The sequence below is a fragment of the Osmerus mordax genome, chromosome 21, assembly GCF_038355195.1.
Source record: "Osmerus mordax isolate fOsmMor3 chromosome 21, fOsmMor3.pri, whole genome shotgun sequence".
Lineage (NCBI taxonomy): Eukaryota > Metazoa > Chordata > Actinopteri > Osmeriformes > Osmeridae > Osmerus > Osmerus mordax.
Genome location: NC_090070.1, coordinates 10,845,562 through 10,863,903, shown reverse-complemented (window position 1 = coordinate 10,863,903; position 18,342 = coordinate 10,845,562). Strand labels below are relative to the sequence as shown.

The following is an 18,342-nucleotide window of genomic DNA, read 5'->3' as shown; positions in this document are numbered from 1 at the left end:
CACTTTCTCCCAGTCACTGAATTCTTTGTGAGGCCCTAAACCTCCCTCACTCCCTCTCACTCCACCCCCACAGCCTCCCCTCCCCAGCCCACGTTGAACTCATTCCAGAATGCCTCTGTAGCGAGTGCGGAAATTCCAAATGAGCGCTCACTGGTTTGCCGGGAAAACACGTGCACTCCGGGAAAACCCGACAGCAGCCTATAAAAATGGAATCGGACTCCACAACTTCTTCACTCCACTCAGGATCCTAGAACCTCATTCAACTCTCACTTAAGATCTCCAGCCTCTCACTGCTTATTATCTATCGTCAGCATGACCTTCTCACCGAAAGCTTGCAGTCTCCTGCTTGTCGTCCTGGCAGCAGTCTGCATACAGCTCTACGATGGTAAGTACATCTTACATTTAGCAGACGCTCTTATCCAGAGCGACTTACAGTAAGTACTGGGACATTCTCCCCGAGGCAAGTAGGGTGAAATGCCTTGCCCAAGGACACAACGTAATTTGGCACGGCCGGGAATCGAACCAACAACCTTCTGATTAATAGCCCGACTCCCTAACCGCTCAGCCATCTGAAATCACTTGAAACTAAGTTTCAATCTAACTGATGCACACACTGTGTGCCGCATGATGTGCAAGTTAGGGAGTCAGATGGCTAAGTGGTTAGGTAATCGTGCTAGTAATCAGAAGGTTGCTAGTTCGATTCCCGGCTATGCAAACCAAATGACGTTGTGTCCTTGGGCAAGGCACTTCACCCTACTTGCCTCGGGGAGAATGTCCCTGTACTTACTGTAAGTCGCTCTGGATAAGAGCGTCTGCTAAATGACTAAATGTAAATGTAAGTTAGAACCTTGGTGAGGGAGAGAAGGGCGAGGTTGTTGTGTACAGTTGATTGACGTGCATGTTGTTCATTGAAGACAGTTTGTGGTAGTCATTTCTGTTGCTCATTTCCCTCACTTTCTCCTCACAGCCCAGTTCGTTCCAGCCAGGTGTAATTGTCAAGGAACCATCAAGTTCACTGCAGAAATCATATCGGATTTCCAGGTCTTTGAGAAATCCCCCAATTGTGATAACACAGAAATCATGTAAGTAAACTGAGGTTCCTTACACCACTCAGCATGCACCGTTGTGACATCAATGGCATCTGCATGTCATGCATCAATCTACCTTTATGTTAACTGTGAATAAACTGAAGCATTAATGGGATTTCCTGATGTTGTCATTTGCAGAATAACACTGCAGGAAGACAATGTCAAAAGGTGTTTGAACCTAAAGGGAAAGCTGGCGAATGCCTTTCTCCAATGCTGGAACAGGTAAGACAGATATCTAGCCACCACAGTCATTATTGATATGCGTGTCAAAGGATTTACAGTTTATGCCATGCTGTACAGTCAGTAGTCAGCGAAGGCACTGAAAGTAGAGGGAACTCTGTCTCTGCACTAAACTCGTGGTGTAAATGTTTAAACAGAGGAACACATGTTTTCTGTTAGTGTATCGAAGTGCTGATCCATTCTGGGTTTTTTTTCATCCTCGTTCCAACAACAGAATAAACAAGGACGAGAGCCAGAAGATGACATGTCTGAACAGGAGAAACAAAGTCAAGTGAGAAGAAAAGATACAATCAGATCTGGACCCAGGGAGCGGGCCTCCAAGAAGTCATGTGACTTACGGGAAGTGGATATCAGAGTCGGGTACCTCCCAATTGGAGGAGGGGAAATAAAAAGGGAGAGAGAGAGAGGGAGAATTGAATGAAGGAACATTACATGATGTTATCATGTGTATTATAGCCACTGAAAGTCAAAAAGGTGTTTTCTTGAAACCTATATTGCTGTGGAAAAATATTGTTGTGCAATACGCAAAAAGATGTGCCATAAGAAGAAACAGTCTTACAGATGTTTATTTATGATGGAATTAATTATTGTTTTGTTATTTAAGTCAGTGAAAACGTCAGTGTGATGAAATAAAAACTGTTATACAACTCAACAATCGTTGTCTGTATGAGGTGTGACAGTACACAAGACAGAACATGTGACTTCCAGTAATCTCTGGCAGCAATTAAGTGATTCCAGTGACAGTAAAATAAACGTTCTGACAGTTGGACTCCTGAAAGGGTTTTCTGAAAGAAAGAGAAGGACAGAGAGAACACTTCTGCGGCTCAAAACACCCTCCCCGTAAATGTTAAACAGTCCCTGACTGATTTGGTTTTGAAGTTACTGAACCACTCCATGTGTTTTCAGAACTCATTGGAAAACAAAATGATCTCGTTTGATGAGCAGTGATAACACTGGTTTCATTTCTGCTGTATTTAGAGTATGTAGTGGACTTTAAAACTGTCCGTCTGAGTGAAGTCTGAGCTTCCAAACATTGTTTCGGTTGTCCCAATGCCAATTGAATAAAACTTGAGCTCTTTTGGTGTAATCAGGGATTTAGCACCCAGCTAAAACACTGGCTCTACATGCATGGCACAACCTAATGATGGTTTTCATTTCGGCCCACTCTCCCCTCCAGCAAAAATCCTGGAGTTCGGAGTGATCCGCCAAGCCAACACATCTTGATTTTTTTGACCGTTCCTCGGCAGTGGAGATAAACGCTGCCTGTGGACATCCTAGTCCACTCTGGGGAAATCAGAGGAAGCGCTCCCTCTCCAACAAAGCACAGGATTCTGGGAGGGAAAAGATCCCCAATAAACTTTGTGATTTCTAGTCCCGGGGGCTCTCCCTTCCCTCTCCTTGCTTTGGACATGCACACACATACACACACATGCACACACATACACACACACATATGCATGCACACACACATCTTATAGCTCTCAGACAGACAGAGGCACACTGTGCAAATTACGTTGTGTCCTTGGGCAAGGCACTTCACCCTACTTGCCTCGGGGGGAATGTCTCTGTACTTACTGTAAGTCGCTCTGGATAAGAGCGTCTGCTAAATGTAAGTAAGTAAGTAAGACTTTATTTATATAGCACTTTTCATACAAGAATTGCAGCTCAAAGTGCTTTAAAAAATGTAAGTACACATGCGCCAACACATCGGTAGCCTCCCACTGAATGATCTCATCCACAATACAAGTGTCATGGTCATCCAGAGAAAACAAAACAGATGAAGGGAGGCTTAGAGTAGGCCTACGCTCAAGTGCCTTGCTTCAGGTATGGCCAGGATCTGTTTGCTGGCATTCATTTTCATTTGTAAGACGATTATGTCCAAAGCAAAGCACAGTACAGGGAGAATTCCAACCTGCTATCTCATAAACTGCAGTGAACTGCTCTAACACTGAACTATACCCATCCCCCCCATGTACCCCTCAATTACAAGCAGCGTGGCAAGATATGAACATATCTTTACAGGAAAGAAGAAGGGTCTGAGGACCCTGCAATTGTTATCAGCAGTGCAAGTACAGCCGTGGCCAAAAGTATTGGGAGCGACATACATTTTGTGTTTGCAAAGCTTGCTGGGCCTTGGCATAAAATGACTGCTAACATAATTTCAGTAAGTCATATCATCAGCACAGGGGAAAGTGTGAACTAGTTCTAGCCAGGTGAAATCACTTTATCATTCTGATTGGATTTTAAGAGCAGATTGACTGCTGTAACTGACTATATCCATATTTTGAAAATGTTCGTCCCAAAAAAGCTTGAAATGTGAAAATATGAAATGTGCCTTATTGTATTCCAGTATTCTATAGAAACGTGAAAACATTTTCCCCAAATACTGAACCAGCAAACTTTGCAAAACACAACATTTGTCATTGGCTAAACGTATGGCCACGACTGTAGTAATGACGGTAAATAGTTTATTGTTGTTTGGTGCTGTGAAGGGTTCTTAACCGATAAAAAAAGACACAAGCATCAGCGATGAAGCGCCCTCACCTTACCAACAGCGAGTTCCACTGTCTCGCGGCGTTTCATGTTTTCACAATTGCTACTGATAATTTTTCAGGCGCTTTGTAAAGCCTGCGACAAGCACCTTAAATTTTTTAACATTCTGCGGCAAGCGAGTGAGTCCTGAGAGGATGGTTCTGCATTCCATTTCCATGATATTACAGTATATGTTGTTACCAAACTCTATGAAGTTTATATATAGCTTTTAAAAACTAGGAAGAGCTACTGTGTCTGAAAAACACTCGACCCCTTCTCCAACTCTGGCGGAAGAAAAATCAAAGTTGTTTGAGAGCTGCCACTGGGCTTCTTTGCAGTCCAACAGACCCATGCTGTTCGTCAGATGTGTGGGGGATAGAAGTATTTTTCTCTCCACATTTTTTTTTCTTCTTTTTTTGCAACCCAATATTTTATTTATACAAATGGAACTCACCCAATCGCTTGATGGAGCTGTCAGACAAAGGGAAAAGTATAAATTGGCCAAAGCACGTCTGCTCTATCTAGTATTCATGCCTTTGTGGTGGAACTAGGCTTTCATGTGCTCTGCATGGACCAATGCTGTGGGTAGAAAAGTGGACATCAGTTTGATAAAAGAAGTCAAGACAGAAAAAGACAAGACAAGTTAACAACTGGATCAAATGAGAAATGTTCTTTGGTTTATCCTGGAATGGATACTCTGAATTAAAGTATGTCAGAGAATATCATCAGAAGATTGCGTGTTATTAATCTGTCTGTGTGATTTTTATAACTTCTGTTTATTTCTGTCCTGATTGTGTGTGCATGCGTGTGTCTTTCAAGTATGTGTTTGTGTCTGTTTTGTGTGCGTGTGCGTGTCCTGTGTATGTCCTGTATATCTGTCCTGCGTGCGTGTGTGGCGTGTTTGGGATGTGTGTCTGCTCTGCTTGTATGTCCTGCGGGCGTGTGCGAGCGTGCGTGTGCTGAACACCCGTCACGCCACCTGCAGAGGAGAGCCTGAGGCACAGGAGAGTAAAGTTCCCCCCTATCTCCAGGGTTGTCAATCAGAGCCGGCTCCAGCCCATAAAGGAGGCTACAGGGGCCCGGCTGCTCCTGCCTGTTGTCCTGCTGGGCCTCCAGGGGCCCCAACAGAGACCCCGAGCCTCCCCACACACACTCCAACTGTCATTTCAAGAACACAGGTAGTGTGTGCCCTAGAGAGAGAGAGAGAGGGTGAGGGAGAGAGAGAAGAAAAAGAATGACAGACAGTGTCAGAAAGAATAAGAGAGGGAGAGAGAGAGGGGAGGGGATTTGAGTTGAGAGCGAGCAGGAGTGAGAGACTGAGGATGTGAAAATGACAAAGGGGGATGAGGACTAAGAGGGGGACACACATACGGCCCCTGTCAAAAGACTCCCCACACACCTCGATATAAACTAACGCCACATCTATAGGATGGAATTACCATAACCCTTGTCTCTGTAGCTCTGTCCTCGGCTAAACTTGATTTCCCAGACATAAGTTATGAACATGTGATGATGATATACAACTCCTGAGGACTCTTTTGCTTCACGGTTGGCTAAATAATCGTCGTCAAATTACGGCACGAAATGATTTTTTGCTCTGCTGACTTTTCGAATTTGAATCAGTGCTTTTATCATGTCCGTAATAGATCCTGGGTGGACGTGCTATTACATCTCAATCAAATCCACCGGATTTCCATACGCCTGAGGTAACGGCAGGTCTCCATGGTAATGTCGGCGCCGGCTCAAGATGGGGGCATGATCCCTGAAAATAAATAAATAAATGAATACGATAAAATTCCAAAACGGACACACGAGGCTGTCTCTCTGGGGATTGTTTCTGGTCACTGGTTCATGACTTTTGTTGGTGAGCTGAGGCACTAAGACACCATGTGAGAAGCAGCTTAGGAACACACGCTATAGCTACAGAGTCACACACAAACACACTCATTTTCTCTAACTTCCTGATCTGTCTGAGTCTGTCTTTCTGTCTGTCTGTCTGTCTGTCTGTCTCTCTCTCTCTCTCTCTCTCTCTCTCTCTCTCTCTCTCTTGCACACACACATATTCTTACTAATCCACACAATCGCACAAAGAAGATAAGGCACGCTTGTGAATCTGGATGTGATGTATTACTAGTCTGAGACTGGAACAGTGTGATCTCAGAATGCTGGAGTGTGCACACCCTGGCATCTCATCCTTTTTTATATGCATGAAAAATGCGGCTAAGCTGCAACATATTATCATCCTAGTATCACAGCAGCATCTATGTAGGAGACAGAGAGAAGGTAATGAGCACATCTGGAAATTAATTCAGGTCACTTCTATTTTCCATATGGTAATTGTAATAAGAAAAACTACATTTCCATAATGACTCCACGAGGCAGTTAAAATTAATCAACCAAACCGTAATTCCTTTTGCCATTGGAGGAACATGCTCTCACGCATGCTTACAATACCTAAGCTCATCTCTGCATCCGTTAAATTCGCATCACATCTGTTTCTTTCTTGCCCCAGCTGGTTGTCATTTGTGTTGTAATTACAGATACATACCTAGAGGGGGCAGCAGATGCACTCTCCTCCGATGTCAAGGTCCACATCAGCATGCTACCCGCCTGCTTCCACAAGCTCCTGTTGCTGCCCTGGTGTTGGACAAGGCTACGACTTACAGTGTTGCATTCATTAACCTTTTTGGCGCTCGCCCAGACACCAAACGGCACCCATTGGAAATGACCGTTCAGCACTTTGAACGGTTTAGTTAAAGGGTTGTGAGGTGGAGGAAGAAGATTAGCTGGCAATAACACTATAAGCACGTATCTGTAAAGTGTCATTTCACATCACTGGGGTAGTTATTCACAAAAGCATGTTGTCGTCATGGGTGCGACAGGAGTTCGCGCTCAACCCCCGGTTTGAATTTGCAACTATCGGACAAGTGTCAAATGTTGCGTGAACTTATAATTGTTGTCCTCCGGACTGTCTGAGGTACTCGGTGGGCGAGTAAGCGAGGCTTTCAGTTGATGTTCATGTCATCTTATAGCCACCGTAGCTTGGCCTTTTAAACAGACGAGCTCTGGAAGGGAGGTCCTTAAACAAGAATGGTAGACTTGACTATCATCATAACTCTTTTGAGGAGACATTAAAGGGGTTTTCATGGACACTTATCATTAAAGTATATGATTGTCATCCTTGTCAACTGACAAACTCTCAGGAGATAATTACCAAGTGTTGAATGAATACTCACTTTTCCATAATTCCGCTGACAACAAAGCAGAAAGCCACGAAACAATATCTCTGGGGATTTGGTGTTCCACCAGGCTTGAGAGAATGTTGCATGGAGATGCGGAGTGCTCTGGTTCTGTAAACAGATGGAAAGCTGGTCCAACAGCAGAAGGAAATGGCACTTTTCTTTATTTAAGTGCTTCTGTCCTCAACTGTCAGGTTTGGGGGATTATTTGAGGTGGCGGATCCTCAGAAGGAGACAGTCGAGACAGAAAATAATACATGTAGAGAGAGATTGTGAGATTATTCTTTCTTTCACAAAATATTAATATAATTTTTCAGACAAAATATTTTAATATCTGATCTGACATGGGATTTGAAAATGATAAAACAGCGCCAAGCATGTTGAGCTTCATACCTCCTTCCATATTTGGGATGATAAAGAAACATCTTTAAAGATAATGTTATGCCATTCTAATTTCAAAGTTTAGCTTTTTTATGCAGTCACACAAATATAAAAACCCCAAAGTCTTAAAAGAAAATGCCTGCTCATTCAGCTTCCGTGGTAGAAACAGGCAGCCTTGTGAAAATTACCTGAGGTTATCGAGTGCATCACAGTATCACAGAGAAGGAACGAACTGAGATCAAGACGAATTAGAGTTGGAGCACGAGGACAAAAAAGACGGTTGAGAATCCAAAGAAAGGCAGAAACAGTTTGCAAGAAGAGAGGCATCAAAAATAGAGCACTGAGAGAAAAGAAGAAAACGAGAGCAGTTAGCAGGATGTGCTACTGAAATAAAGGCTTGGAAACTAATGGGCAGGGACGGGCAAGAGAGAGGGAAGGTTTTAATGAGCGATGGAGAAGATCAAGGTGTATGACTGGAGAATGGTCAACGGAAGAGCAAAACTTAACCAGGGGGATCTGAGTGAGACAGACTGAAACATATATTTTAAGTTGATAAATGAGCTGTATTGTACAGGAGTTGTGCGCTAAGTATATAATAGGAAGAGAGCACAGCTCTATTTCCTTGTCTACACTTGGCTAAGTCTCTGATTGACCATCTCCATTGAGTTCACAGACAAACTTTTAACTGTGCCCGTATTCCAATCATCAACACCAATCTTGGAGGAAATCGATTGGGCCTCTCCCTTGAAGAACAGCCTCCAAGCTGGCGCGCAACAGTTGCTATATGGGGCTAGCCGGTTGATTGACAGGTCAACCACACCCATAATTGGTTCAGAGCCCCACGGTGACCAATTTAGCAGGCACCTCTCTCTGAACTGACGGAAGGAAGCTGGGAAGTTGTGGTCAGAGAATTGTGGAGGAGATAAAGGAAAACTTCGAATACCTCAATTACTTTCATGTAGCTTTGGTGAAAGAACTGCAATGACACTTTACTCTAAGACAACAAATATCAGGTATGGTGTGTGATAAAACTGTCTGATCTCCTCAAAACTTCCCTGACGAGTCTTAAAATATAAACTATCTTACATTTGCGCACAAATCAACTTACAATACAGAAATAGCAGTTCCTGCACTATAATCTTCTTCAAAACACATTCAATATTATTGCAATAATAACAGTTGCAAATGCATCAAAGGGTACTGTAGTTTTCCGAGTGAGGAAAAGAAAACAGGGACTAGGATATAAATGAGTAACCCCCCATGGTTTGACTGTAGATTAACCAACTGGGAGTACAGCAAGTACTCCCTAAACAAACACATAAAAGTTGAAGTAGTAGTAGTAATTTATTTCTGTCCTTATAAACAATTTTACAAAAAAAAGAATGCACATAGAAATAAATGACATTTAAACATTACTTTGGAAGGGAAACTAATAACAATATTGCCCTAATAAGGTGTAGGCTAAAGGTTATTGGCTTATTAGCTTTAGCATTTTATACCTACTCTTTTTACATAACACACATAATATAATATGCAACACTTTCACAACTGGGTTCAGGGTATTTAAAGATCAAATAAAACAGAAGTAGAAACTACAATTCCCAACATTTCCAACACAATAATGACCCTTGGTTTCACAGCATATTCCTTGTTGTCCATTGCAGTATAAATCTATTTTACCAGTTCCATCACTGCCATTGTGGTGGACCTATTTGCCCTAAAGCCATACTAATGGTCACTCAATAAACGTTGTTTTTATATGAAATTATCAAGCCTTCGCACAACAACACTCCCCACCAAACATAGAGTATCGTATATCACACCAGCACAAACAGAGTTGTTAACAGGAGCCTGGAGAGGCAAGGTTGAGCAAGTGGCCTAAATACTTACAAGCGCAACAAACATTACCACTGTACGGTACAATTACAATACAGCAGCCTTTTACAAGATGGCCATCAGCAACGAGTATTTGATTAATGCTATGGCCTCAGGACTCCAACACTGCGGAGGATGGAGACTGTGGAAAACAGTCATTCTGAGGCAGCTGGCGTAGCCCCTAATCACCCCCAGCGCCAGAATAGTAATGTGAACGCGTGTGTGTGCGTCAACTGGAAGGTCCGTGTGTGTGATAACGTGAAAGAGTGTGTGAGTGTGCACACGTGGATTGAGTGAGAATGACCCTTACACGCGTGTACTGTACACCTCCTGTGAAAGTGTGGTTTACTGTATGTTTTTAAGAGTGTGTGGGTGAGTGTGTGTGTGTGGTTGTGTACAGTTTACAGTGTGTCAAGGGACCAGACAAATGCCGGGAGTGTTAGCAGCCGCCGGCCAGCAGACTTAAAGCACAATTAATGTGATCCGCTCTCCCTCGCTCTGTGTCCTCTCTATCAGCCGACACACACTCTATCTGTCGTACGTCCGTTAATCTAATCAGCTGAATGACTTGCTCTCTCGCCTTCTCTTTTGCTCTATGTCTCTCTTCCACCCCCTTCTCCCTCCCCCTTCACTCACCCCCTCTCCCCTTCTCTCCCTTTTCTATCTCGGCTGCAGTCGTCCAGTGAGCGATGTTTAAAGAAAGTCCAAGCTGCACAGCCCAAATTCGAGGCAAAACGTGCTTTGAAATCCCAATGTTGTCCTGGCTGTTTGTCTAGCGTGTGCTGGATTCATGGGAAGAAGAGTACACACACAGTTGGCTTAGACTAAATGTAGCTTAAACGTTGTTCCAAATGAATCCGCTCCAACTTTTTCATTTGTTTCATTGACAAGGATCCATTTAGTGATGATAATTTTTGGCTTATGAAAAATGGGAGTGAAAGTACTGGGGCCGAATTAGAAGTGTTGTGTTTTACAGACGATTAGCCGTGTTGCCAACCACCACACTGGAGTTTGTCAGACTTCACTTTGCAAGTTCAAGAGTCAAACAGACCTTGTTTACCCTTTACAAATTGCACTCTCTTGTAGTCATGTAGCTGTGAAATTAATACCAAAAATATCCCAGATGTAAGCCTATTAAAACGCCCTGTACAAAGACTTCAAAGAGTTCACTGAAATGAGTAGGTATAAGACTTTTTTTTCTTTCTTTCTGAGACCAAATCAGGAACCTGTTACATTGTTTGCCTGGAACTAGAAAAACTATTTTAGGACCACAACAGTCAGTACCCACTCCAAAGTTTAGGGAGTTATAGTTTAGATATCACCATGGAAACCCTTAAAAACTCTTTCATAATTCATTTTGATACCAAACGGATAATCTAGACAGCTTTACGTTTTGTTGTCTGAGCATGCTCATGTGTGAGCGCTTCTTTTATTCATCAGCTCCCTGAGAGTGTGCTGTTCTCTCCATAGCCTCCCTTAGGCAGAACACTCGAGCCATTCATGAAAAATGTATCCGTTCTCATAGAGGGCTTTATGAGCTTTCTGAAGTCAACCCCTTCACAATGTTTTGGGGGAAATGAGAGCGGGGTTTTTTGAGGTGATGTGTCAAATTGAATGTCATTGTTTGGGAAGTTTGCTTGTGGATCGTGCTGCTGTTTATCGTTTCCGTTACTTGTTTACTCAAAATACATGATGATGTTTTTCATGATAAGAATCAGATCGGAGGACAGGATGGTGTTTATGTGTTCATGGGTGGTGAGGAGAAGACATAATAATGTGTTATGGTTATTCAGGAGGAATAGCTACTCAACTCTGTTGGACAGACTTGAATCTATCAAAGCACAGCTCGGAGGAAATCTAAAGTTGAAGGCTGAATATAGTATACGTATCTTCTAGGTAATCTTGCCTTGTACACTTGAAGGAACCTTATTATATAATATCTCAGTTGGAAAAATGAAAAAATACTTCCTACTGTGCGAAACAAAACATCTCAAATACCTTACACGTTTTATCTTGGAAATCAATAACCGACAAGATTATACTTTCTGCAACTTTTCACAATAAAGCCATCCTAATTGTGGGCCGTAATTGCAACAGACATATATCTGATTACTTGCCGAAGGTTTGATCGATCGCGGTGACCTCAAGGGGCAGCCTGAATGGAGAACACAGAGGGCTGAATCTGAGAGCATGCGTTGAGAGAATTATGATGTGGGATGCATTGATTCATTGTGAAACAAGCTGAATGTAAAACAGACAATCTTACGATGGTCTGTGTTGCCACAAAATACAATTCCATACAGCAAAACTATGGGAAATGTATTTGTAACTGTATCTTTGGCTTGTTATTATCCGTGTTATTGACGAATGTTAATAAAATAATCAATGGGTGATGCTGATGGACTGTTTTGATACCAACAGTATATTGCTAACCATAAGTCATTAACAGATTTCCAGATATTTATGTTTTTGTTATTGTCTTCGAAAAAACGATTCTTGCTCTGTGGAGTTTGCCTGTTCCCCATGACTACACCAATCCATAAACGAACTTAAGTTTATTTCACACTTCTCAAACTGTATTCCCCACTGCCTCGTAAATTTTCTATCCCAGTTGCGTGCGTGTGTGAAAGAGAATGTTTACGGTGGTTGAAGGAAAAATAATGAAGCTCTATTGACAAACACCTGATGATTTTGGTGCCACACCATTTATAGTTTCCACACCCAAGGCTAGGATGGAGAACAAGGTCACTGGACTGAATTGCCACAGCTAGGTCAGGCCCCAGGGGCACGTATGTGTGTGTTGTTGTTCATGTGTGCGATTAGGTTGACGTGTAGCCCACTGTGTCGTCTATTCTGAAAGTACCTCTTGAAGGGTAGTGACCAAATACTGTATCAGAATGAAGACTCTGAAGCTGATTATCTGTTCTAGTCTGTATTAAAGTATGTGTTAAAGCCTCAAAAGAAAGTACATTTAAAATGACCACCACAACTCAAACTATGCACTTGTAATTGAATCACAAAGGCTCAACTCTTTTGTGATGTGTTGAGAAGGAGTTGAAGGAAAATGGATGTGCCCCAATTTCCGTATTGGAATCAGACTTTGCCTAAAAGATTTAACAGCTTTGGATAGAACGTTGTCATGTCATTTCCAAATATTAAATCGGGTTACTTGTCCGGGAACTGACAGTTGGAGTTTTTGCTCAGCAATAAGAAATCAATTCTCAATTCTCGGCTTCCTTTGTCCCTGCAGGGCAAAACTCTTGGCGGAGCCTTGAAATCCTATTTAATAATCAGGCATGGAAAACATGCTCAACCCATGGATAATAGACTATTATATAATGTGATTACAAAGGGAGCAGATAAGCTTGAAACAGTAATTGAAATATCATTCACACATTGTACATACATAAAAACCACTCTTGCTTAGATCCGGAATTGGACGTACAAGAAACCGTTTTTCATTATCTCTGCTCTGTTTTATAGACATACATGAAGATGTCTTGCAACTCAAGTCACTGGCAATCGAAGATGTCTATCAAATTAAGTGACTAGCAAATTAATCTTACCTTACCACAGGGAAAGTGGAATCATGTTAGTGTTGATCGATTTACGTTAGTGTGTACTGGCTGCTACACAATGTTACAAAATACTGATCTAGCACAATTTATTAGGGCTGAACATAGCTAAGAAGATTAATACATTTTGCCACCAATTATTCAATTTGTGTGTTTCCCATCATTTTCATTATACATGTTTTCAAAAGTACTCAGTGTAAACAGACCTTCCCACACAGACACCCCAACCATGTATTTCCCGATTTAATCTCTAAACCGAGTGCTTACTTTAACAAACTCCTTCAAGGTCTGTAACCTCTTTGACTGCGCTCCAACAAAAGGCTACTGTTTTGAGAGACAGCAGACCTCCTGGTGTAAGACCTCAGAAAAATAGAAAAACACTTGAAGAGGCTCAGCCAATGAGGTGTACAATCACCTTTGAAGATCACTGGTCATCCAAACTGTGTGGCTCCTCGGTAGGTTAAGGGCTAATGGTGGTGTAAATACTCAGAAATTCTCTCTCTCTCTCTCTCTCTCTCTCTCTCTCTCTCTCTCTCTCTCTCTCTCTCTCTCTCTCTCTCTCTCTCTCTCTCTCTCTCTCTCTCTCTCTCTCTCTCTCTCTCTCTCTCTCTCTCTCTCTCTCTCTCTCTCTCTCTCTCTCTCTCTCTCTCTCTCTCTCTCTCTCTCTCTCTCTCTCTCTCTCTCTCTCTCTCTGTGTGCTCCAAACCTTCTTTCATCCCCGCTTCCCAATCAATCAGTGCCACAAACAGCAGGGTGGCATGGCACTATCAATGCACTCCCATCAATATCAGTCAGACTGATGGAAGGAATGATGGAAGCTTCTGGATGAGAATCACAACGTGACCCAGCCTCACAGGCCTCATCTCCTACCTCACAATTCCCACCTAATGGCTCCGCTTTTCGTTTCTTTTCTAGTTCTTTTGTGTATCTTTTCATTCTGCCTGTCTGTGTCGAGGCACTCTCTTTTTAAATGTCTGACAAAGTTCTCACTTTCTATTTGTCGATTTTCTCAATGTATATTGTAGACCGCTGTTGACATTGACTGCCGTCACCCGTCTATACTCCACATTGACTCACAAATATGCTGAGGTGAGGTTCGTGTCTTGGAGGGTAGATTTAGGTGTGTGCATGAGATACGAGAAACATAGATGGAAACACATGAAAGGAAACCATCTAAAAATATTTTCATTTCATTACAGGAAAGTTGTAACAATGGAATCCTGGGAAGCCCAGCAAATTGGTTCCCAAGACATTTGTTCTTTGAAGAGAGACAGGAATTCAACAAGTCAGTCTCGACTGCTGCGATGTTTTTAGGTCAAAACCCCTTTAAAAAAAACGTAACCCAGCAAAATACTAATCTTTAGAACAATGTCAAGTAGAACTGTGAAGCTTGTTTACACTACCGTTTGAATGTTTAATGGGCACATTGTGGGCTATTGTCATTGTGTTCTCTTTGATGGCGTAGTTTAAAGAAGACATCTACAGATAGTGTCAGGCTCAGGCAAGAGAGACTTATGAAAAGAGAAGGCTGCAGGTTTGTTACTCACTCTGTGGGCTGGCATGCAACGACTCAGAGTGATTGAGAAAGTAAGAGAAAGAAAGAAAGAAAAAGAAAGAAAGAAAGAAAAAGGGAGGGAGAGAGAGAGAGAGAGTGTAGAATGCTCTGCTGTCAGAATTGAGATTCTGAGGCATTTGCCTCAGTTTATATGTGAAGGGCTACATGTATGTGAAGGCTACATGTATGTGAAGGCTACATGTATGTGAAGGGCTACATGTATGTGAAGGCTACATGTATGTGAAGGCTACATGTATGTGAAGGGCTACATGTATGTGAAGGGCTACATGTATGTGAAGGCTACATGTATGTGAAAGGCTACATGCATGAAGGCTACATGTATGTGAAGGGCTACATGCATGAAGGCTACATGCATGAAGGCTACATGTATGTGAAGGGCTACATGCATGAAGGCTACATGTATGTGAAAGGCTACATGCATGAAGGCTACATGTATGTGAAGGCTACATGCATGAAGGCTACATGCATGAAGGCTACATGTATGTGAAGGGCTACATGCATGAAGGCTACATGCATGAAGGCTACATGTATGTGAAGGGCTACATGCATGAAGGCTACATGTATGTGAAGGGCTACATGCATGAAGGCTACATGTATGTGAAGGGCTACATGTATGTGAAGGCTACATGCATGAAGGCTACATGCATGAAGGCTACATGTATGTGAAGGCTACATGCATGAAGGCTACATGCATGTGAAGGCTACATGCATGAAGGCTACATGTATGTGAAGGGGCTACATGTATGTGAAGGGCTACATGCATGAAGGCTACATGCATGAAGGCTACATGTATGTGAAGGCTACATGTATGTGAAGGCTACATGCATGAAGGCTACATGTATGTGAAGGCTACATGTATGTGAAGGCTACATGCATGAAGGCTACATGCATGAAGGCTACATGCATGAAGGCTACATGTATGTGAAGGCTACATGCATGAAGGCTACATGTATGTGAAGGCTACATGTATGTGAAGGCTACATGCATGAAGGCTACATGTATGTGAAGGCTACATGCATGAAGGCTACATGCATGAAGGCTACATGTATGTGAAGGCTACATGTATGTGAAGGCTACATGTATGTGAAGGCTACATGCATGAAGGCTACATGTATGTGAAGGCTACATGCATGAAGGCTACATGCATGAAGGCTACATGTATGTGAAGGCTACATGTATGTGTAGTATATTCCTTTCTGTCCTCGTCCAGAACACACTCTGATCTGCCACACAACAGCAGAAGTCTGTGTGCTTCAACAATGAAATGCCTCACTTCTGTTCAGTCCAAGTGATGTAAAGGAATTTAGTAGTCTGTGATTAAAGGGCGGTACAATACAAACTGAAGTGAATTTATTAAATAAGCATCTCACTTGATGCCAGAATATTTACGTGAAATCATTTATCGTAATCATTATAAAAAATTGCCAGATTGGTGCAAATAAGACACATCCCTCTTAACCTTCAAATACATTTTGAATGATTCCATCGTCGCTACTATTACTGTATTTACTATTCTAAATCTGTGTAAGAAGTCACAAACTTCCAAATGGCAACAGCAGTTTCCAGTGTCCTCAATCTCCATAACATTAGGACACATTAGGAGACACATTAGCATAACAGTTTAATCAAGAAACAACTTATTGTTGCAACAAGGCTTGGCATTTTCAAACAAAAAAAATAAGCTGTTTTCTGGAGTAATGGTTCGTAAACTGAAATAAAGGAATTGTATGGTTTATGACTAATGGTAACAATTACACGTATAAACATTGTAAAAACACTAAACTGTCCATTAGAAATCATCCAAAATGATTAATTTAGATTAATTAAAATGGTAAACAGTTTTGCATTGCAGAGAGAGAGATAGAGAGAGAGAGAGAGAGGTGAGAGAGAGAGAGGGAGGGAGCAAGAGAGAGAGAGAAGAAAAGAAAGAGAGACAGTGTCAGAAAGAATGAGAGAGAGAGAGAGAGAGAGAGAGAGAGAGAGAGAGAGAGAGAGAGAGAGAGAGAGGGGAGGGGATTTGAGTTGAGAACGAGCAGTCTGTTAAACTGAGCAAGGCAGCAGCAATTAAGAAAGCAATACATTTACATTTACATTTAGTCATTTAGCAGACGCTCTTATCCAGAGCGACTTACAGTAAGTACAGGGACATTCCCCCGAGGCAAGTAGGGTGAAGTGCCTTGCCCAAGGACACAACGTCAGTTGGCATGACCGGGAATCGAACTGGCAACCTTCGGATTACTAGCCCGATTCCCTCACCGCTCAGCAACCTGACTCGCAATACATTACACAATAGATGCTGAGGACAATGGGACTGGCCTTAGACCATCCATGATGGTGGTTTCTGAATGGTGTGTTTTCATACTGACTGAAAGGCACGAAAGTGTCTGGAGCCATTTCATGACCCAAAAATTGATTTCCAGGAAGAAAGTTTTTTTTTTTTGTATTAAGACAAAGTATAATAGATATGATGAAAGCAGGCTGTGATTACACAACTGGATTGTTGAAAGGATAATGTCCAACAAAGTGCATTCAAAAATAAATAAAGTTTATACCGCAATCTTGTCAATACTCTAGTCTAGCATATGTTTCCACTAGAGGGAGTGCTCTCTCTCTAGTCTATGGTTCCTGTACCTCCCTCTCCTTTTTGTAGGTCAGGAGAGAACGAGAGAGAGAGAGAGAGAGAGACTGTCTCAGTCTGTTTATTTAAGTAGGTGCATGGAAGGAGTTTAGAGAGAGGGAAAGCAGGATCCACTATCGTTTCACACGACAGGTATGCGGCCACAGCCTGTTGTAACTACCCTCTACCTCCTACACCTGTTCTGGGAGAGAGATGGGTTAGCCCCCACTCAACCCCCCCCCCTCCCTCCCCACACACACACTTTCCATCTTCCTTTTCTCTTTGTCTCCCTGACCTGGTGTCGTTGCTCCACGGCAGTCTTTATCGCCCAGAGACCAAAGGTACTTTTTTTCTGCAGTTGTCACCGGCTGTTCCCGGTATCTCAGTAAGCGATAGAGACGATAGCAGCTCGGGTGATTTGATTGGCTTTGCTGCCGGGCCAGTGCAGTTCCAGCTCCACTTTTGGGGGTTAGCGTCAGCCCAGGTCTATTCTCAAACGCATTGTCAGTTGAAGGAGAGCTGTTGAGGCGGCAGCCATCTTCATTTGTCGTCGCCTAAATGCTTTGTCATTATCAGGCATGTTCAGGGACTTTGCTGGTAGGTTCAATATGGGACGAGTAAAGAAATAATGTGGGGAAATGAATGAGAAACGATAGCTGTAAAAATGAAGTGCTTTAGAAGATTGCCACACTACACTGACAACTCTAGCGCCTATTTAAACTAGGGAGTATTTCCCTAGTGCATTGTGGGAATCTCAGTTTCATACACAGGAACTCAACCATACAATCAATTTCCAACACATCCTGATGATTTACTATGCAGACTTCAATGTGGAGCTCTGCAATCTGTTTCCCGGCAGTATATTAAAATTAAACTATTTGGTTACTGTTATTTTCTACTGTATTATAACCTTTTAGAACGTTCCAGTTTTATTAACTATAGGACATTGTCGTGGACTCACAACTTCAGACTCGATGTTGTCCAGTCCTTTGTTGTTTTTGCACAGAAAGAATTCTGCAACGACTCCTATTACTTCTAAACAACAACACTCTAGAATTCGCTGAAGGATGGTCAAACCAAGAGAGAAACAGATTTTTCTTCATGACGAGGCCCTTTGTGCTGACATTGATATCACACCTTTCACTGGGAGGAAAATACTGCTGGATCAGTAGTATGGATTTCTCACAAAGGCTCAGTTGCTGGTATGCTACGTTCTCAA

At 42.3% G+C, this 18,342-nt stretch overlaps 1 protein-coding gene across 1 annotated transcript; it reads left to right on the top strand.

Annotated features, from left to right (window-relative positions):
- The first annotated feature begins 252 nt into the window (after positions 1 to 252).
- Positions 253 to 1,970, top strand: cxcl18b (chemokine (C-X-C motif) ligand 18b). The gene is made up of 4 exons (XM_067259671.1): positions 253 to 385; positions 968 to 1,082; positions 1,227 to 1,310; positions 1,543 to 1,970. The coding sequence occupies exons 1-4, from the start codon at positions 313 to 315 to the stop codon at positions 1,601 to 1,603; spliced, it is 333 nt and encodes a 110-aa protein (XP_067115772.1). The 5' UTR covers positions 253 to 312; the 3' UTR covers positions 1,604 to 1,970.
- The last annotated feature ends 16,372 nt before the right edge of the window (positions 1,971 to 18,342 follow it).

Excerpts from the sequence above, each read along its gene's own strand:
- cxcl18b (XM_067259671.1), top strand. The coding sequence starts at position 313 with ATGACCTTCTCACCGAAAGCTTGCAGTCTCCTGCTTGTCGTCCTGGCA. Across the intron at positions 1,083-1,226 it reads TGTGATAACACAGAAATCAT|AATAACACTGCAGGAAGACA; the intron begins GTAAGTAAACTG and ends TGTCATTTGCAG. Across the intron at positions 1,311-1,542 it reads TTTCTCCAATGCTGGAACAG|AATAAACAAGGACGAGAGCC; the intron begins GTAAGACAGATA and ends TTCCAACAACAG.